Source organism: Scyliorhinus torazame, chromosome 7, assembly GCF_047496885.1.
Source record: "Scyliorhinus torazame isolate Kashiwa2021f chromosome 7, sScyTor2.1, whole genome shotgun sequence".
Lineage (NCBI taxonomy): Eukaryota > Metazoa > Chordata > Chondrichthyes > Carcharhiniformes > Scyliorhinidae > Scyliorhinus > Scyliorhinus torazame.
Window position 1 is genome coordinate 266,856,859 of NC_092713.1, and position 21,978 is coordinate 266,878,836.

The window sequence follows — 21,978 nt, forward strand, 5'->3', positions numbered from 1 at the left end:
GGCTAGCCAAAGGTATTGCTGTATGAAATTGAATGGAAGATTTGCATTTGAAAGGCTGTCAGGGGATTTAAAGCCCTTTCAAGCATATTTGGCTTTTGAGGAAGCCTCTGCCAGTTGTAACAGCTGCTGCTTTAAAGATATTGTCTGAGGCAGATATTAGGAAAGGGTAAGTGAAAATGCAGCGATTTTTCACTATACTGTCTGGACTGCTTTTCAGCTTTCAGGCAGGGGTGACTGATGGGGGGGTCTGATGGGGTGACTGATGGGGCAGTTCAATGGAGGGACTGGGGGACGACCCAAGCCCCAGGATCCTTCCTACCCCCCCCCCCCCCCCATAGCCCGTAAGAGTGCCCTGACCCCTTGGACTCCACTGTGCCAGAGTCGCGCTTGGCCACCCTCACACCAAAGCCCGCCTGGTGAAGTTTCGGATAAGGCGATCAGAACAACGCGATTTCGGGGGGGGGGGGGTTCGGGCTTTATACTTTCATTTATATGTTCACACCAGCGGAGGGCAGCAAGCCGCCTGCTGTCACTCGCAGGGCATTGCAGTGGGTCTGCCGCCCGATGCTGATCCAGTTTTTCTGGCGACCGGTCGTTTTCCACCCAATCGGGAATCCCGATGTCAGGCAATGGAGAGTCCACCCGTATATGTCCCTTCCTCCTTATACTATCAGCTAAAGGGGAACAACTTCTTTCGTCTACTTTATCTAAACATGTCATAATCTTGTACACCTCTATTTAATCTCCATTCTCTTTTGATTCAATGAGAACAACTTCAGCTTCCCCAACTAACTTTGTAGCTGAAACCCTATTCTGGTAAACCTCCTCTACAACTTCTCAAAGACCCTCAGATCCATCCGAAGGTGTTGTGACCAGAACTGGATTTAATGCTCTAATTGTGACCTAACCAGAGCTTTACACCTGTTCAGCATGAAGTTATGCATAACTTCAGCATAACTACTAATAGCCTGATGAAGGGTTATCACAATCTGAAATACTGTCCGGAATCTTCTGCCCCCGCAGGTGAGGAGAGAGACGGGAGGGCCTGAAAATTTGGTGGGTTGGCCCCTGATTGGCTGGCAGCCCTTGGCAGGCAGGACGTCATATCCCGAGATCTCTGTCGATAGAGGAAAGCCCGCTGCTATCCTTTAACCGCCTGATGGGTCAAAGAGATGGCAGATCTTCCTCCTAAGACAGTAATAAGTCTTACAACACCAGGTTAAAGTCCAACATGTTTGTTTCAAACACTAGCTTTCGGAGCACTGCTCCTTCCTCAGGTGAAGGAAGGAGCAGTGCTCCGAAAGCTAGTGTTTGAAACAAACATGTTGGACTTTAACCTGGTGTTGTAAGACGTCTTACTGTACTCACCCCAGTCCAACGCCGGCATCTCCACATCATTCCTCCTAAGAGTCAGCGCAGGTGACTTGCTGCTTTTTTGGGCAGCGTGTGAAATCCCCAAGTGGCAGATTCCAGACGTTAACTTTGTTTCTCTCCACAGATGCTGTCTGACCTGCTGCATATTTCTACTATTATCTGTTTTATTTCAGCATCACTTCTCTGCTTTTTACTCAATACCCCTTATTTGTGAAGCTCATCCCACATGCTTTTCTAACTCCCATCTCAAAGCCTCAGAGATTTGGGGCAGCACGGTAGCCTTGTGGATAGCACAATTGCTTCACAGCTCCAGGGTCCCAGGTTCGATTCTGGCTTGGGTCACTGTCTGTGCGGAGTCTGCACATCCTCCCCGTGTGTGCGTGGGTTTCCTCCGGGTGCTCCGGTTTCCTCCCACAGTCCAAAGATGTGCGGGTTAGGTGGATTGGCCATGATAAATTGCCCTTACTGTCCAAAATTGCCCTTAGTGTTGGGTGGGGTTACTGGGTTATGGGGATAGGGTGGCGGTGTTGACCTTGGGTAGGGTGCTCTTTCCAAGAGCCGGTGCAGACTCGATGGGCCGAATGGCCTCCTTCTGCTCTGTAAATTCTATGAAAGTCTATCTATCTATGAAAGATAAAAGGGCTGTGGAAAAATAGACTACCATGGATTTTCCAAACTGCATTCCTTTTGCACCAGTGTTAACGCAACTGTGTTACAATGGATTAATGCAGCCGTTAAAATACTGATGATGGGAAAATCCATGCCATCTCCACCTCTCTCACACAGATTGACACTGCAATTATGTAAACATTCCCAAGTACATGGATGTATCCTGTATGCAGCTGACTCTTCAGATTTTGTTCTAAATGCATTGTACAGTATTTATAGAGCAGGACAAAAATGGCATTGTTCTCCTTCACAATGTACACTTATATTGGCCTTGAAAACCTGTGACGAAAAATTTAGAGCAAGATGTTTTACTTAAAGGGACTGTTACTATAATGGTGCAAAAGGACGTCCCAGGAACTGGTCAAGTATGAATTTTTTCAAATTACTTTTCCGAGTTTCGTTATTATAGTGTGTTAGGGACAGAAGAACCTGAGGGCCTTAGACCCCGTGATGTCACCGATAACACCACTTCTGCTTATGACTGGCAGGGAAATCACACCCATCACCATTCATTTAGGTTACAAAACAAGCAAGTATCAAAGGTTAAGGATCAGAATAATGGTTGACATTGGATCTCTTTAAAAGCTGATACTCATGTCACGTGGTGTTCAGACTGTGCTCCAATGCAATGAAGAGAATCCAAATTCCACAACAAACAAGATTTTATCAATGGAGACTACTCCCCAAAGCAGAATTTCAAATTGTCCAAAACTCACAGAATTTTATTCATCATCCAAGTACTCAATCCTAAAAGCTGGAGAAGGCATCAAAAATACAGTAACAGTTCAATGGTCTCTTGGGATTGCATGTTACATCTGTCTAAAACTAGCCTCTGTACGGTGTATCACCCCAGCAAAGGATGAAGTATTACAGTGGGGCAAATAAAGTACAGGTTGTATTGACTCTTTCAAGTGTTCTTTGGTGTATCAATGTTGGTGTATGTGGGAGAACAGAGAAGGGAATCACCCACTCCGTTTCAGTCTTTACATGTCTGTGAATGTAATTAAAACTGCAAGAATAAAAGTCATGGGCTTGTTTGGCGAAGCAGTAACACCATTATGCTTTCAATTATGGCACTACCTCATCTTTTTGAGAAGGAATTTTCTTTTAAAGAATATTCTAATTGTCTAATTTCAACACAGCTGGGGATAGTATTGCTCACACCTATAAATGATTTGATGAGAGATCTATAGTTGATTCCTCTTTCAATAAACAATTGATAATCTTTATTGTCACAAGTAGGCTTACATTAACACTGCAATGAAGTTACTGTGAAAAGTCCCTAGTTGCCACATTCCGGCACCTGTTCGGGTACGGACTTGTGGGAGGAAACTGGAGCACCCGGAGGAAACCCACGCAGACACAGGGAGGACGTGTAGACTCCACACAGACATGCAAAGTTGCGGTTCCAGCCCATTCAGCAAGACAGCTGCGTGCAGAGAGTGAATCCCTGAATGCTGAGTGTCAATCTATTAGTGTTAAATTTGAAATACCCTCAGCAGCAGAGAAAAGAGTACTGTATCCAACTTATTACTCACTCTATTTAGAAAAGGACGAAACAATACCTGCTATTCGAAATTCAGCATTGACCAGTTCCAACCAGTAGACATCAACCTCGTCAAGGTCATAGCGACATGTGCTTCTGGGAGGCAACCTCATGTCCATGTAGCCGGACTCGGAAGATTCGCAGCCAGTTAGAGTTTCCAACACTTGTTCGGTTGGAACCAAAAGTGTTTTCTCAAATTCTGGTAAAACCCTGCAGAAGGAGAAAATGAAATCAAAAATTAAATGGCATTCAATTATAGTTTCGCCTGGCAACAATTCCAATCTTGTTTCTTTATCTTTGATGCAGTTATGTGAAAAAGGCCAACTTGAACCTTGCTCGTTTAGAACAGTCTACTGCAACTAGCATACAAGTGATTTGGGACCAGTTTGTTGATGTACAATGATGCATTTAAGGGAACAACAGCACTGCACTACTTCAGCCAGACTAGTATTACCCCCAGGCCAATAATAATGCTGAAATCCATCAACATCTCAATGCATTTGATTGTGCAACACTCGAGTTATTTGCTCCCATAAGGTAATGTACTTGCTTCCTTTGTTCATTTTTGTAATTATACAAATCAGGATTCTTTCAGGAGAATACCCAATCATATTCTATACTCGCAGGCTGAATACAGCACTAGTCTCAGTACATTTTGGCAGATTTACATGTAATGTACAAAAATACTAAGCACCATAAAAGTGTGGCACCATTTCCATGCCAATACAACTAAGCAGAGCCATATTGAGTTATAGCCAGAGGTTAGCCAGCAACAGCTACTTCTCAATCCCCTGCACAGTCATGTTCAGAGTATTCAGCCTCGTCTACACACTCCCCCTCATTGACACTATCCAATGACACTCTGCATGCATGCTAACAAATCACAAGAGTCCAGAAACATTAAGGCATTGCAGGAAGCCATTCAATTCATCGAGTCAATGCTGTCTCTTTGTACAACAATGCAGTCAGTCCCATTCCCTCACTCTGTGTCCACAGCCATGCAAGTTTATTTCCCTCAAGTGCCTATCCATTTTCCTTTTGAAATCATTGATCTTCTCCATTTTCACCACACCTTCAATGGCAGAGTTTTCGAGGTCTTTATCACTTACTTTGAAATTGTTCTGGCTTTAGCATCTAGCTTTATCATAGGCGGCACGGTAGCACAGTGGTTAGAACTGTTGCTGCTCAGCGGCTGGGACCCGGGTTCAATTCCCGGCTTGGGTCACTGTCTATGCGGATTCTGCACGTTCTCCCCACGTCTGAGTGGGTTTCCTCCGGGTGCTCCGGTTTCCTCCCACAAGTCCCCGAAAGACGTGCCTGTTAAGTGAATTGGACATTCTGAATTCACCCTCAGTGTATCCGAACAGATGCCGGAATGTGACGACTAGGGAATTTTCACAGTAACTTCATTGCAGTGTTCATGTAAAACTAATCGTGACACTAATAAAGGTTATTATCAGATTGCCAATAAGTTTCAACTTCATGAGCACCACTGTACTATCAGACTGCTTGTCCAACACCAAGTAATGGATGAGTCAGCACTTTATCTCACTTGATAGCCTTAAAATTAAATGAGGCTTTCACATTTGCCACCTGCCAAAAGTTAATTTCATACTGTTTGTTGCCCCTGTAAAAAGCACAGCCTTAACCCAACAGTGTCTAACATGTCTCCATGGGCTAAGCTTCAAACTTCATTTCCTTAACATACCAATGTTATCTTCACTTCAACAATATCACCCGTCTCGGTCTTTACCACAACCACATCAATAACAAAACTCTTATCCAAACTTTAGTGATTTCCAAACTTGACCACGCCAAAACATCTCTCACCAGCTTCCCACGTTCTACTCTACATCAACTCAGATTTGTCTAAGTTCGTTGCTTGCACCTTGTTCCATCCTAATCATTCATTTCCCCTTTTCACCAAGTTTCAGTGCCTCACTGACCACTGTGTATAGATGCTGTATGAATGCAAGTTGATGGTAGTCATGCCCATCAGTGACAGTAAACAGTCAGTACTATTATTCATCCTGGTTTCAAACAGCCAAAGTTCAAAATGGGTCAATAAGTTTGAGAATGTTGCAATTTAAAAGCTGACAACTCCGCTTCTTTGGTTTGTGTAACTGGTGATGGAGTTAATGCCAATACAGGATTATCCTCAAGAATGAGAGATAACATGAGCTCCTTAGAAAACTTGAGTAAAATTATAGCCTGGACACTCGTCCTCAATAGAAGAGCTACAGAGTCAAATGTTTGGAACATCTTAAGGATGACCATCCTCCTTCAGAAAACAAAATGAGCGCTTAACAGCTGAATGCCCAGAAATGGCTTTGGTATAATTGAGAGCTCCTCTGCTCCCAAGGACACTTGGACATTCTGAGGTAGAATTAGAAAGAATTAAATTACTGAGCTAAATTAAAACAAGAGTAGCTTAACCTGTAAACGTGCCACATCTTTATTCATCTGCACAGCTGGAACCCAAAACTCTCAACAGTGCTCAAGACGTTGCAGTGGAGAGAATGCAATTTGCATAATGTTTGGGCATGACAAGAAATGCAGCCCTATTTACAGAAGGAATTTCATGACATCAAAAAGACCACTCGACATACCACAAAATCATCACCAGCACACTGCCTTCTCAAACTCTTCCTGAACAAATCGCATGTTTTCTTCGGTTGAACCAGGAGAAATTTTCCAACCTGCAGTGCCCATTCTGCTAACATTCTACATGTAACTCTAACATCAGTCAGACTCACATGACTCAAACTATCCATGTCACAAAATTGAAATGGTGCAAATAAAATAGTAATTGGATGAGAGTTTAGCAGCACGTCATAAAACTACAACAGTCCTCCAAAGTCAGTTGCCAGGGCATCCGCTATTTAACGTACACTAGTTAATGCTTAATTCATGTCACCCTACATCAAATAAACTATGGCTGAGATTTAATTTCCTCATCGTGCCTGACTTGGTGACGCGACGAGGCCGCTGAATCTCACGGGATTCGCAATGCTCGAAACGCCTCATGAGATTTAATGAGGTCCCACGAGATGTGGCAATCTGGATCATGCCCAGATTAACATATTTAAATGAGCCATTAGGTTCGCCTGGGAGACCTCGCCAGGGCGCCTTTTCGCACTGATTTACACAAACGTGGACCAAGAGTATCGGGACCTGGGGGGGTCTCCCAGGCTATTTGATGCCCCATAGCAGTCGACCTCTGGGCAGGGTAATACCCTGGCACTCCCATTGGCACCTGGGCACCGCCATCCAGGAACCCTGGCAGCACCACCCTGGCACTGCCAGGGTGCCAGGAGGCACAGCCAGGGTGCCAGACTGGCAGTGTAAACGTTCCTGGGTGCCAGGTTGCCCATGCCAGGGATTGAGCCCCGGGTATATGTCCACAAGAGGTGGACTGTGGAGTGGCTCACGGACCTCCTAAGAGGCACGTTGGGTGTAGTGCAGGTGCCGGAGGCCATGTGTAGAGCTCATCAGTGCAGGAAATGAGATAAGTGGGGTCTAGGCGGGCGTTGCTCAGAGGTAAAAAAACCCGGCAAAGTCCCGTTAAATACCAGTGCCGTTCTCGTCGCCCGCTAAAGGCGCCCAAAATGAGACTGTTTTGTCCCATTAAATCATGCCTACATTTTGAATACTATGTATTGGGGATGATCACATGAGGCCCTGAAAGCCAGAGAAGCTTAACCCACTAACAATTATTTCTTATTCACTGGTGTGCCCTGTTGGAAATTTTGTGGGGACAATGTTTGGAGAAGGGCTCTTTTTAGTGCTATTATCTCATTGATGGACAACTCCTAATTCAGAGCATGTTAGTGTCTGCAACTTTATGTGTGACTCAATGTTCCAAAGCATGGACCTATGTTATTTACAAATATGTACGTTCCTACTATCTATTGTGCATGTAACACTTTATACATTGCAATTATTGTAACTGGAGAACAATTATAATTATTAAAATATAAGATTACATTGGGGAAAATTTGTGAGGAAATAACTATGGGCCCAAAATACAAATTAAAGTAAAACCCTTCCTGCTAAATTTAAGTATTCATGATATTAGATCGGTTAGAGTTTGAACTATTTAAGGTATGGCGATATTATTATTATGATGTTTGGCAAATGTCAGTCTTTGAGGAGGAACTCTGAGATTTCCTGCTACTGATACCTCTGGATCCACAACACTCTTAATTGCTTATCGTGAGGTTCAACAGTGCTCCTACCAAGAGTTTAATCCCCAGATAGTTTAGTCTGTGAAGCTCCAGAGAGTTGATGAAATAATTTCATATCTGTCAATCATATGTATCAAGAGAAGGCTGCAACTTGGACAGTTCACAAGGGAAAGAGGAGAAAATAGATAGATTGTTCAAAATAACAGACCAGAGAAAATAAAGCTGTAAGTTAATAGAAAATCGTGGATAAACTACTCAAGCTCAAATCTCATGGTTTGTAATATAATTTGAGATTATGTCCTTAGATAACTGCTATTCTCTGTACAAATAATCAAGTTGAAACATTCGGTTTGTATAATGGGTATCCAAATAAGAATCTGCAACTAAATATCGATTGAGTCGGTTTTAGAGCATATTTTGCTTCATATTTTCCAGTCAGACAACACTGGGCTCATGCTGCAGAAGTGAGTGAACTTCATATCTCTGTACAGGGTTCAAATTTCATTCCAAAGACTTTAGAGATTGGTCTGCTCTCAGCATCTCTTACTCCAGTGCATACCTTTGTGACTGCTTGTAGATGGTATCTAATTGCCTAATTTAGTGTTCCTAGTGGTTACCTTTGTCAGGAAGAAGCGGTGGCTGGCTGCTGGGTATCCCAGTGATTCCTAGGCTGGTGGCAGCTCTAACTTCTGCCTGGTCAAAAGATGGTCCTACAACTGCAAGTACTATCCCTGTTACTGTGGTGTCTGTCTGATTTGAATGGATGATTGGAAGGAACTTACGGTTTCCCTGAAAGATGCCTTTGCTGTTGGGGAACTACCTCAATATCTTCTGTTAAGAGGGGGCTCCACACAGTTGACTACAAAGCAGTTAATCACCATAGTGTAGATATAGTTGTGCACACTGCAAGTCAATAGACCCAACATCCACTGGTTTAATACAAGCAGCAGCAGGATGAGGCCCTTAAGAGGTAATTAATTGGCCACAAAGGCCTCAATAGACAGTGGGGCGGGAAGATCGACTATGGGCCTCCATCCCAGAACTTCCTAATTACATGCCCATGTCGCCTCCAAGCTCGCACCAGAGCAAAATATTCCACCCATTTACAACCCAGAGCACAAACCTAGGCAAACATCTTCAATGAGTAAATGTCCTCCACATCTCAGCCATAGTGCTCAACATTGGAGGAAATGCTCTGCCAACACTTGCCACACAGCTCGGCCAGCTGCCTTCTGAGGAGAGTGTCACTCCTAATGAAATATTGCAACGCTCTTTTGCCTTACCTCACAGAACATTACCTTCAGATACTTTGCCTGTAAAGGGTGGAGGTCCCTCCTCCGAGGTACTTGAACCCCCCCTCAGCAATTGTCAATATGTCAACCTTTCTAAAACACTGGCCAAACCCCAGCAAGAATATTCTGTTCAATTCTAGCCATGACGTGTTAGGAAGGAAGAGACATACTTGAATTATGTGGAGAAAGAGAATAGCTATGGTTGAAGATTCAGGTGTTAATAAGCAAATAAGGAGAATGTTTCCAGTGGCAGAACCGTTGGTAGCCAGAGGGGACAGATTTTTAAAAAGCAGGTGCGAGGTGAAGAAACATTTTTTAAAATCCAATGAACTGTTACAATCTGCCTGAAAGGGTGATTTGAAGATATTCAAAAAGGGAACTGGGAAATTACCTGAAGGGAAAGATTTTACAGGGCTTTGGGGAAAGAGCAGGGCAATGGGATTCATTGGACAGCTCTACCACCGAGCTGGCACAGCCACGATGGGCCAAATGGCTTCCTCCTGTGCTGGAGCATTCCATGATTCTAATAAATCTCCCCATAAACATCATAGGAAGCTTGTGTCTTAAGAATTCATTCATTATTTCATCAGGAAAAGTGAAATCATTGATAGAGCCTTTGGAAAATCAACATATGATGCAACATCTTTCCCCTGCCCCACCTTGTGATGTATAGTGGAGTGCTGCTCCATGGAAGATAACAGACCTCTAGTATTTCGACTCTGCACTCATTCTTCACTTGCAAACTATCATGAGCATCAACAAATTATTGGCCTGCCAGAGTATTTACAGTCAGGCTGGATTGTTCCCAACACTGAACAACCAAGACTTTATTTTCCATGAGAACTGACCCGATAGAGGTTTTCAAGATCATAGTTCCGATAATGTAAACAAACGGTTGCAGATTATTTCCACTGGCCGGGCAAATAGTAACAAGAGGACACAGATTTAGGATCTTCACAAAACAAAAAATTCAGAGGAGTTTTAAAAAATGTCCTTGCAGAAAAGGGTGGTCAGGATGTGAGATTCTCTGCCACCAAAAATTGTGGAACTAGACTCTGCAAATTCTTTCAAAATGTTACCTCCAGTTCTTGCTTGAAAAGGGGGATTTTAAGAGCAAAAAGAGTGGGAAAAATGCTCAGCCCATGTCTGGGTGTCTAAATGGCCTGCTTCTTTCTGTACTGCAAAATTGTGGTTCAATGCAGCTTTTAACAGGGTCACTGAAAATCAGTCAGGAGAGAGATTGTGCCTGCCCGAGCTGATTATTCTGCACTACCCATGGGGTACTAAGTGCAATTCTTATAGCCAAGAGTATTTATATCAGCATGCACACAAACAAAAATAAAATCAGTTCTTGGACCTTCCTGAACTCTATTGCTTAGCTCCAGATTGTATACGAAGATGTCAGCAAGAACACTCTTAAATCGAACTTTTAAACAGGGGACTCATTCACTAGAGAGCCAGAGCTCTTCTGTGATTGCTCTCCCTTCCTTCTCAACATAAAACCATCAAGGCTTTAAACGTCTCTTGGTGAAGGCATAAAAATCAGGGGCGAAATTCTCCGACCCCCCGCTGGGTTGGAGAATCGCCGCGGGCTGGCGTGAATTCCGCCCCCGCCGGTTGCCGAAGTCTCCGGCACCGGATATTCGGCGGGGGCGGGAATAGCGCCGCGCCGGTTGGCGGGCCCCCCCGCTAGATTTTCCGGCCCGGATGGGCCGAAGTCCCGCCGCTAAAATGCCTGTCCCGCCGGCGTAAATTGAACCACCTACCTTACCGGCGGGACAAGGCGGTGCGGGCTGGCTCCGGGGTCCTGGGGGGGGTGCGGGGCGATCTGGCCCCGGGGGTGCCCCCACGGTGGCCTGGCCCGCGATCGGGGCCCACCGATCCACGGGCGGGCCTGTGCCGTGGGGGCACTCTTTCCCTTCCGCCTCCGCCACGGTCTCCACCATGGCGGAGGCAGAAGAGACTCCCTCCACTGCGCATGCGCGGGAATGCCGTCAGCAGCTGCTGACGCTCCCGCGCATGCGCCACCCGGAGATGTCATTTCCGCGCCAGCTGGCGGGGCACCAAAGGCCTTTTCCGCCAGCTGGCGGGGCGGAAATTCCTCCGGCGCCGTCCTAGCCCCTCAATGTTGGGGCTCGGCCCCCAAAGATGCGGAGCATTCCGCACCTTTGGGGCGGCGCGATGCCCGTCTGATTTGCGCCATTTTGGGCGCCAGTCGGCGGACATCGCGCCGTTTCCGGAGAATTTCGCCCCAGATATATGGTGGGGAGGGAAGTGGGATGGGTGGATTTTCAGCACCCGCTCTGGCATGTTTCTCGATGGCAGGAGGTGACTGCCGTTGGTCAGCAGTGAGATCTTCTGGTCCTGTCGCTGTCAATGGGAAACCCGCTGGCGAGAACAGCAGGAACCGGCACCCCCCCACACACACACACACACCCGAGCTTTATCTGCCATACAAAAACACTTAATCCAAAAGGAATTGTTTTCAATCACACCAGGTTTGATTCTCAATTCAGGATTGAGGACAAAATCCAGGGTAATTTCTGGGTCCTGAACCCGCGCCACATCACTCCAATCAGTGGTGCCAAGGTCTGCCAGCAACTGGGAACTGACTGTTGAGAAAAACCTTCAATGGCAGGTGGTAGCGATGACAGGACTTGCTGCTGCCTTGAAGAACAGAGGCAGGACGTAACGGGGCCAGCAGCCTCATGGCGTCGAGAAATGGTCCAAAGGCCAATGAAAAGGTACAGCATTGGATTTAATACCATAACTCTTGTTCCAAAAATGTTTCTTCAGAACACACGACCGGGATGGCAGGAGTGCACGGGTTATCGAGCCCGACTACTCCACAGGTCGCTTATAAAGTATAATTTGCTCACAAAAATGGCCAATTGTTTACTTTCACTACTGGTACCCAGAATAAACGAGACTTTAACCAAATTCTTTTCAATAAACTCAGAAATGATTTATTAGAAAAAAAATCTTTAACAAGTTGCAAGGAAGTGGTTAACATACAATTGTAATCTGGAAGCATAACTATCTATCTCTTCTTAAAGCTTCCCCAGCTGACACACACAGACATACACAGAGCTGCCAACCTTTCCCAACAGAAATCAGTATTCCAGATACCAAAAATCAGTATTTTGGCAAGAAACTGTATATAGACAAAAGTGTATTTCTTTCTTTCAAGAAGTATTTTCATGAAGTAGCACTAAAGGTAAAAGAACATAAGGAAAAGAATGGCCACAGAGAGTAGAAAGCAAAAGATATGGTTAAATAGATGCATGATTCAGGTTTATTTTTCAGCCTTTTTGTTACATGCTTACAGCAAAAGCACAGTTTCCACAAGTAAAACAAGCGTTTATGAACTGAATCCTGCTGAAACTTATTAATGTGCAATGTATTATCAGCTAAAGAAAGAGGGAACAATTCTGAAATTATGGGCGTGATTCTCCGAAATGGAGACTAAGTGTTCGCGGGGATACCGATTATGGGGGCCAGCACGGCGCTGGAGCCGCTCCAGCCTCTCATCCCGGCGCCAAATGTGCGCCGCACCAACCCGCGCATGCACAGCTGGGCCCGACCCGCGCATGCGCATTTGGGCTGCGCCAACCCGCGATTGCGCGGGGGACTTCTTCAGCGCACGGGCCCCGAAACAACATGCGTGGAGGTTCAGGGGCTGGCTGCGCAACAAAGTAGGCCCGGGGGGGTGGGAGAGGCTGCCTGCCTATCGGTGGGCCCCGATCGCAGGGCAGACCCCATCGGAGGCACCCCCGGGGACGAAGCCCCCCCCCCCCCCCCCACAGGCCACCCCCAACCCTTCGTGCAGAGTTCCCGCCGGCAGCGACCAGGTGTGGATGGCCCCGGCGGGACTCTGCCTTTTCCGCGCGGCCGCTCGGCCCATACGGGCCGGAGAATCGGCGGCCCGGCCGTGGACAGCAGCCCACGACCGCGCCAAACGCGCCGGTGCAAATGGCGCCGATTCTCCGCACCTCGGAGAATCGCGCGCCGGCGTCGGGGCGGCATGGCGTGGTTGCGGCGATTCTCCGGCCCGGCGCGGGGCTGGGAGAATCGCGCCTGTGAACTCTGCTTCTCTCCCCATTGATGCTGCCTGACCTGAGTATTTCCAGCACTTTCTTTTCATTAAATACATAGCAGTGCTCTACAAAGATCAGTGATAGAACTAGTGTTGAGTCTATATACTGTAGTCCGCCCTGCCTTGATGTGATTTTTTGTATCGAAGTACCTCGATACCTCAGAGACCATGCAAAGGTCAGGATCACCCGAGTGCAGGTGATCCTGACCTTTGCGCAGTCTCGCACATGTGGCATCGAGGTGCGTATCGGTGTCCTTGGCGACAGGGCCCCGCGCAGAGGCGACAGGGCTCTCCGCCCCGCACACTAACAGGCATGCAAATCTGCACTGGGCCCTGTCGCCAAGGAAACCAAATGAAGCATTCTGGGAGGCGGCCTGCAAATCAGCTGTCTCCTTTTGTGTATTTTAATGAGAGAAAGCGTACTTCCGTATTCAACTACTGGTGTGTCCTTTGTTTGCATGTGTGTATGCAGAGTTGACAACGAGCACAGATTTTCTGTATTTTATACGGACAACGCAGCATACACGCAGGCAAACAAAGGACACACAAGTAGTCTCTGCTGAGATGGGCGGTTAGAAAAAAAATGATAAAGTTCAAAAGGTTTGATACCATCGACCTGTAGCCCCCTCCCTGATTCCACTAGATGTCTGGAGGTGTTCACCAACAGAGCATCGGCGTGGAGGAATATATATGGCTGGACCATTTATTTTTTGTCTCCGCTTTGCAGGTTTCCAAATGCAGACATGATATACTCAGATCAGAATTCACTGGCTGGACATTGCTGACCACTTATTTTCCAAGCAAGGCAAGCAGGAGAGCTGGGCAGCAAACGGTGATTTCAAAAAGAACGGGCAGGATTCGCTGGCCGCCCTGCCGCTGGTTTCTCGGCAGTGGGAGGTGACACATCGTTCGCTGGCCGCAGGATTCTCTGCTCCCGCCGCTGTCAATGGGAATTCCCATTGAAGCCACCCCACGCCTCCAGGCAGGGATCACTGCTAATGGGACCGGAGAATTCCAGCCAATAGGTCCAAAACTTAAATCTTGTCCCTGTCACGTGATTTCCAGTAAAGCACTAGCCTTTGCCAGTGTTTTCCTCATCAATGAAAATAGCTGCAGCACATACAAGCAAACAGCTCTTCCCCCTCAAGTACTACACTGGTTAGTTGATTTCTTGGAAAGCCATTGTTGCTTCCAGTCCAAAGATGAACTTATGGCCTTTTTGTAAAAAGAAAATCAAGTGTCCAACTAACGTAATGTCCTCCCAAATTTCAAAATAAAAATCCAGCTTGTGAAGATATGGGGCGGGATTCTCCGACCCCCCGCTAGGTCGGAGAATCCCTGGGGGGGGGCGACGCTGTCCGGACGCCGGCTGCCGTATTCTCCGGTGCCGTTTATCGGGCGGGGGTAGGACTCACGCCATGCCAGTGGGGGGCCGTTGGCAGCGCCCCTCCCCCCAGCGATTCTCTGGGCCCCGATGGGCCGAGCGACCGTCCGTTTTTGCCCAGTCCCAACAGCGTGGGTTACGCATGGTCCTACACAGCGGGACATGGCAGGTAGGTCGGCGTGGGCGGTCCTCGGGGGAGGGATCCAGCCCCAAGGGGGCCCCCCATGGTGGCCTGGCCCGCGATCGGGGCCCACCGATCTGCGGGCGGGCCTGTTCCGTGGGGGCACTTCTTCCTTTCGCGCCGGCCCCTGTAGGGCTCCGCCATGGTTGGCGCAGAGAAGAGAACCCCCTGTGTATGCGGCAAAATATGACAGCCGGTCTGCGCATATGCGGAATCACGCCGGCGGTTCCGCGCATTCACAAGATCGCGCCTGCCATTCCGCGCATGCGCCAATTCGCGCAGTCCCTTCGCCCCCGGCTGGAGCGGCGGCAACAACTCCAACGTCCACCTAGCCCCCGAGACAGTGAGAATTCTTCACCTTGGGGGCCCGTTGATGCCGGAGTCGTTAGCGCCGGTTTTCCCGCCGCCGTGGAAGGGAGAATCCCGGCCATGGTTTTCTCAACAAGAATATACATTACATGATGGCTTCCCACATTATGCCTGGCATCTGTGCACTATTTACACCAGACTGTTCAGTTTTGCCGATCTGCAACTTGAAACTTGTATCCTGCCCCTCCCCAGTCCGTCATTAAGTTTCTCAAGGAGATTAACAGCTTGTTAATTGAAGACGAGCAAGTTCGCAGCCACCTCGCCCAGCCCACCCTCACTTTGAAAATGGCAACGTGTTCTGGAGGAGTCGGGACACTGACACGCCATCAAACAGAACACCAGCTTCTGTTCTCGCCCCCCATGGGCTACTGAAAATCAAGCCCACCATTATTTGCCATTCAACCTTTTATTCTGGGATGACTTATAGAGCATTGTTTCCACACTCTAAGTGTAGGTGGCTCAGGCCAGTGAGAGCTGGCACGCCAGTAATTCAGCATTGGAGTGAAATTTGGTAACATTAGAAAGAAAATGTGAAGTGTGAAAGGACTGCCTACTGAGATGGCACAAGACAGTTATTTATATTTCATTCCAGCATTTTGTCGAAGCTAGGATGGGACTTGAAGCCAATATCGACATAGTACATTTGTAAAATGCCAATATAAATGGATATTATGCATTCATGCATCTTATCAAATCCAATTTGTGAGAATATAATCAGATGAGTGGATTATTAAGGCATGGAATTGGAAAGAACTTTTCCCTGTGGAAGAGTAAATGAGCAGAATTTCTTCCAACTAAATATTGGGAAGACTAATGCCACTGTCTTTCATCTCATTCACCAAATTTGATCCTTCGCCATCAAAACATCACTCAACGAAAGCTCTGCTGCCTGTATCCTACCTTGCTCCAAATCCCATTAACCCATCAGCTCTGTGCTTGCTGATCTGTACTGACTCCCAGTCTGGCAACAGCTTGATTTCAACATCAATATTTGTTTCAGAGCCTTCCGTGGCCTTGACCTTGCTTATTTCTGTAATCTTCGCCAGCCCTGCAATCTTCTAAGATCTCCATGCTCCTCCAGCTTTGGCCTCTTGCCCATTCCTGATTTTCATCACTCTATCACTTGTGACTATGACTTCAGCTACATTGGCCCTAATTTCTGAAAACTCCTCCCAAAACCACTTCTCTCTAGCTCTCTCTCTCTCTCTCTCTTGGTTTAAGAAGCTCCTCCTGGTCAACTGTCCTAATACTTATATCCCTTTGTGGCACATTGTCAAATTTTGTTTGGTAATGCTCCTGCAATGTGTCTTGAGACACTTTACGATATCAAAGGCACTATATAAATTGAATTTTTTGTTGAATATAGAGGAAAAACACAATTAATATTGTTAAAATGGTATAAATTAACATGTCATGAACAGGTAGAGAAAATAATCAAAAATAAAACTGGAAAGGTCTCCCTATCTAGAGGATTTGAAAACAATAGGGTAGACTTTATGTTATATTTATACAAGCCCTGGTTAGACCATAGCTGGCTTGCTGTGAGCAGTTCTGGGCATCACACCTTAGGAAGGATAATGCTAGCCTTGGAGGGACTGCAGCATAGGCTTACTAGAATGATACCTGGATTCAGGAGTTAAATAAATTACGAGGAGAGATTAAACAAGCTAGGATTGTATCCCATGAAATTTAGAATACAGTTGGATGAATAGCTGCTACATTTGGCTATTGGCAAAAGAGGAGGCAATTCAGCCTCTGGATCCTGTTCTGACACTCAAAAAAGTGATAATGGTTGATATGCAGCCTAACTCCACATACCGGCTGAAGAAGAGTCACATTGGACTCAAAACGTTAACTCTGTTTCTCTCGCCACAGATGCTGCCAGACCTGCTCAGTGTTTCCACCATTTTGTTTTTGTGTTTTCTATTTCAAATCGCCAGCATCTGCCTCATTTTGCCTTTATCCATCTATCTGCTTTTTCCCAATATCCCATAATACCTTTGGATAACAAAGCTCCGTCAGCCTCAGATTTAAATTTTTTTAAATGATCCACTATCGGTGTCCATTTTGAGAAGAGAGTCCCAATTTTTTCAAATCATTTTGTGTGTATGAATATTTCCTAATTACACTCCTAAAAGGTCTGACTGTAATTTCTTTTGAGACTCTATTTCCTGGTCCTTTACTCACCAACCAGCAGAATATGCTCCCCTATCATTCATCCTTAATATATGGAAGACTAGAGGATACAACCCTAGTTTGAGTAATCTCTCCCTCATAACAAAATCCTCGGAGTTCACATATCGTTCTGATAATTCTATGCTGCACTCCCTCCAAGGCAAATATTTCCTTTCTAAGGCGCAGTGCCCTGAACTGCTCATGGTACTCCAGGTGAGGTTTAGCCAGGGCTTTGTACAGCTGCACCATAACTTCTGCTTTCTTGTATCCCAGTGCTCCAAGGTAATCTAATGGTCATTCAGAATGAAAGGTCAGACTGATATTGTATAGATTTGCTTTACTTCCCTTTGCATGAGAGAGATTTTACAAAAACTTTTCTTGCACAATGAAATGGGTTGGGTACAGTTTCAAAGCAAGAGAGGCTGTGGCGTAGTATATTGTCACTGGACGGGTAATCCAGAGACCCAGGGTAATGCTCTGGGACCTGGGTTCAAAACCCACCAGGGCAGATGGTGGAATTTGAATTCAATAAAAAATCTGCAATTAGAAGTTGAATGATGACCATGTAACCAGTCAATTGTCATAAAAACCCATCCGGTTCACTAATGTCCTTTAGGAAAGGAAACTGTCATCTGGCCTACACGTGACCCCAGACCCAAGAGTCAATGTGGTTGACTCTTAAATGCCCTCGGGGATGGACAATAAATGCTGGCCCAGCCAGCGATGCCCACACCCACAAATGAATAAAGAAAGAAAAAGTGAAGAGGGCACTCAGTAGAGAGCATACATCCGTCATACTGTGTTACCTCAGCATTATTAAGCAGGTCCTCCTTGAGTTTTTCCCTTGCCTGGGTGATGCTCTGTAACTACACAGCTGAAAAAAGAAATCTCTTTATTAAGAACTTCCATCTCACTGAGGAGGCTAGAGGCCAATCCACATCCTGCTCTGAAAACTCTGCTCATATTTTGAGAGTGTTAACAAATTGCACCACAGAAGCTTACGCAATTCATATCTAAAATAATCAACAACATTCAAAAAATCGCCCAGTAACCCAATGTTGTCAGATCCTTAAAAAACTTCCAGGATCCAATTCTTCCTTGGGCCATACCCTTCCGTGTGCCAAGTTCTCCCTGTGTCTGTATGGGTTTCTCCCGGGTGCTCTGGTTTCCTCCAAGTCCCAAAAGACTGTAGTGTTAGGTGAATTGGACATTCTGAATTCTCCCTCAGTGTAGCCAAACAAGCGCCGGAGTGTGGCGACAAGGGGGTTTTCACAGTAACTTCATTGCAATGTTAATGTATGCCGACTTGTGACAATAAAGATTATTATGAAATCTGTCCAAAGTTTTTGAGATATGTTGTTTACAAACAGGGGCAAAATCATTACCCCCGCCCGCTTTCAGTGGTGGAGGTAATAAAATTGATCATATGCGGTCAGTGATAGTTTGATGAGCAAAATAGCCTTTTCTTGCTGTCAAATTTAAATTCTTCAATCATGTTTAGGACCTTGTAGTCCAAAAATACATGGATTACATCCTGCCAATGAGTAACACAAGCATTTCTTAATATTACAATTCCATATCAATTGCAGGCATGTTTGAAGTCACTCGTTTTTTACTAGTGGAAACCTTCCTCAGAGAATGTAACAGCTGGAAATACAAGAGTTCAAGTCTTGTACTAGAATTGGAACTTCAACTTGATTCATTCATCAAGAATTCAATAGTTCCAGTAAAGGAAATTAAAGTCTATTGGAATCACAGTTCATAGTATTGCAAAAAGCAAACAGTATGACAGATAATCATGCCTTTAATCTAGTGCAGCTAAATCAAATTTCAGTAAAAGAGTTTTGGCATCAATCAACAAAACGTCTGGACCAAAGCCACATATCTGAACCTGGCTGAAATACACTGATGTGTTCTGGCTGGGTTGATGTAAATGTGGAAATATGTCAACTTTTCACAATGGATGGGGAAGGAGGCCAGCAAAATTCAGAGTTTCAGATCATGGACTCAATTGTCTTAGCTCAGTTTGGATCAAAGTTTCTCGGAGCTAGTCATTTACAAAAGCTTATAAAGATCATTCCAATTTTTCATCAGTCTTATCAAATATTGCCAAAAAAAAAACACTATCCAGCATCATATATACCACCCATTAGCATTTTCATCTCCTCCTCTTCCTTCTCCAGACATTGGAAGCATTGCTTCAAGATTCTGATAGCTTGACTTCCGGTGGCGAGTATGAGGGAGTAGGTCGCACATTTGGCGGCTCCCGCTCTGGCTAGACATTCGGACCTTCCCCCACGAATTGTTTTGCATTTTTAAGCGCCGGACTTGAAGAAACAGTGAACAAGTGTCTGTTGTATATATTGGTTTATGGAACAGAGAGCCCGAAGGGATCGAAAGGGAAGAAACAAATAGACAGGCTCAAGCTGGGTGTTGGCTGCAGCAGCGGACAAGATGGCCGGTGCCCATACCCCTGGGGCTTCGGACCAACGATCAACGGCGGAGCTGATGCAGGTCATCCGGGATGGCTTCGCCAGACAGAAACGGGAATGTCTAGACCCGATTAAGGAAACGGTGGAGAGGATGGAGCGGAGGCTAGATGCCCAGGACCGGGCGGTCCAGAAACTGGAGAAGGCGCTAGCTGAATAGGAGGAACACCAGACGGCAGTGGAGATGGGGATGCTGAGGGACCGGCAAAAAAGGCTGCTGGAACAGGTAGAGGATTTGGAGAACAGTCCCGTAGGCAGAACCTAAGGATTGTTGGCCTTCCGGAAGGTGCGGAGGGGGCTGATGCCGGGGAGTTTGTGGCGAATATGTTCCAGAAGCTGCTGGGAGATGGGGCTTTCCCCCGACCGTTGGAGGTGGATCGGGGGTAGAGAGCACTGGCGAGGAAGCCGCGGCAGGGAGACCCCCTCGGGCGATGGTGGTCAGGTTCCACAGGTACCTGGATAAGGAGCGCGTTCTCCAGTGGGCCAAGCGCACGCGGAGCTGTAAATGGGACAACAGCATTTTGGGTGTACCAAGATTTAAGCGTGGAGGTGGCCAAGAGGAGGGCAGGCTTTAATCAAGTCAAGTCGGTCCTGTTCAAGAAGCAGGTTAAGTTCGGACTGTTGTGTCGGACTTTGGGTTACGCATGAGGACCAACATCATGACTTTGAGTCGCCCGAGGACGCTATGGAGTTCGCCAGGAGGAAAGGACTGGTGCCAACTTGAGAACATTCTGCTCTAAGTTTGAGAAACAGTTTATCCTGTTCGTTTTAAATGCTGTTGCACTGATTTATTCGTTCGTTCGTTTTCGTTCTTGGCTTTTTCTCTTCGATAATTGTGTTTTGTTTAAGAAGGGGAAAGTAGTTTAAAAAAATTATTCGATTTCGGTGGGTGTGGTGAACGTACTGCTACTGCAATTCACCACTGTATTATGTTGATGCCCCTGTGGGCTCCGCCTGTGGTTCCGCTCCCTCGGGGGTGGTATATAAACCTGCAGCCTGTAGGCGGCACTCAGTACAGATCAGTCGCAGGCAAGCACAGATCTAGCTTAATAAAATCACTGTTCACTTCTGCTAATCGTCTCGTGTGAATTGATGGTCACTTCAGTGGGTTTTCTGTGTTGTGAGGGGGATGGTGGTGGGGATTTTTGACTTTGTATTATTTTGAGTAGTATTACTTTGATCTGTATTATAGCGAGAGTTTGGCTTTGTTTTTCTTTACAATGACTTTGGTTGGCGTCTGTTTCTTAAAGTGGGCGGTTGTCGGGGCTGGGTTGATGAGGGCGATGGTTTCGATGGGCAGGGGGAAGGCAGGTAGGTAACAATCGGTGGGATACAGGTTGGCGCCAGAGCCGTGGGTCACCAGCTGGGTGAGCTAGTCTGCGGAAGCACAGTGGGGGGGATGGTGCATACAATCAGATTAGGGATGGGGTTAGGTTACAGAGTGTTGTTGCTAGGGATGGGGAGGGGGGGTTGTTCGGCTGACGAGGGAGGGATCTGATTTTTGAAGCGGAGAAGAGGTCGGGGATGGGCGCAGCCAGGAGGCGGGGCCACAGGGGCGCGTGGCAGGGGTTGGGGGCAGGCCCAGGAAAGGGGATGGCTGACCGGCAGGGGGGGGGGGCGGCGCGGTGCCCCCCAACTAGGCTGGTCACGTGGAACGTTAGAGGGCTAAATGGGCCGGTGAAGAGGGCAAAGGTATTCGTGCATCTTAGGGCTCTAAAGGCGAATGTGATAATGTTGCAGGAGACGCACCTGAAGGTAGCGGACCAGATTAGATTGAGGAAGAGCTGGGTTAGTCAGGTATTCCACTCAGGGCTAGATACTAAGACCGGGGGGGTCGCAATTCTGGTGAACAAGCGGGTGCAGTTTGAGGTGGGGAGTATTGATTCGGACGGGGGAGGTCGCTACGTTATGGTTAGCGGTAAGCTGGAAGGGAGGAAGGTGGTCCTGGTCAACATCTATGCGCCAAACTGGGATGATGCGGATTTCATAAAGAGGGTGCTGGGGAAGATACCCGACCTGGATTCCCACAAGCTGGTTATGGGGGGGGGGACTTCAATACAGTTATTGATCCAGGCCTGGACCGGTCGTGCTCAGAAATGGGCAGAGTGTCAGCAATGGGAAAAGAGCTGAGGGAGTTCATGGAGCAGATGAGGGGGGTCAACCCGTGGAGGTTTAGAAGGCCGGTAGGGAAGGAGTTCTCCTTTTTCTCGCACGTC

At 46.7% G+C, this 21,978-nt stretch overlaps 1 protein-coding gene across 3 annotated transcripts in view; it reads right to left on the reverse strand.

The window, feature by feature from the left end:
* The window catches only part of LOC140427017 (protein Jade-1-like), a 268,434-nt gene that overhangs the window by 99,344 nt on the left and 147,112 nt on the right, over positions 1–21,978 (reverse strand). For all 3 annotated transcript variants that reach the window (XM_072512418.1, XM_072512419.1, XM_072512417.1), the window contains exon 6: positions 3,609–3,799. In XM_072512418.1, the coding sequence (XP_072368519.1) occupies positions 3,609–3,799 (191 nt within the window). The remainder of the gene's footprint in view (positions 1–3,608; positions 3,800–21,978) is intronic.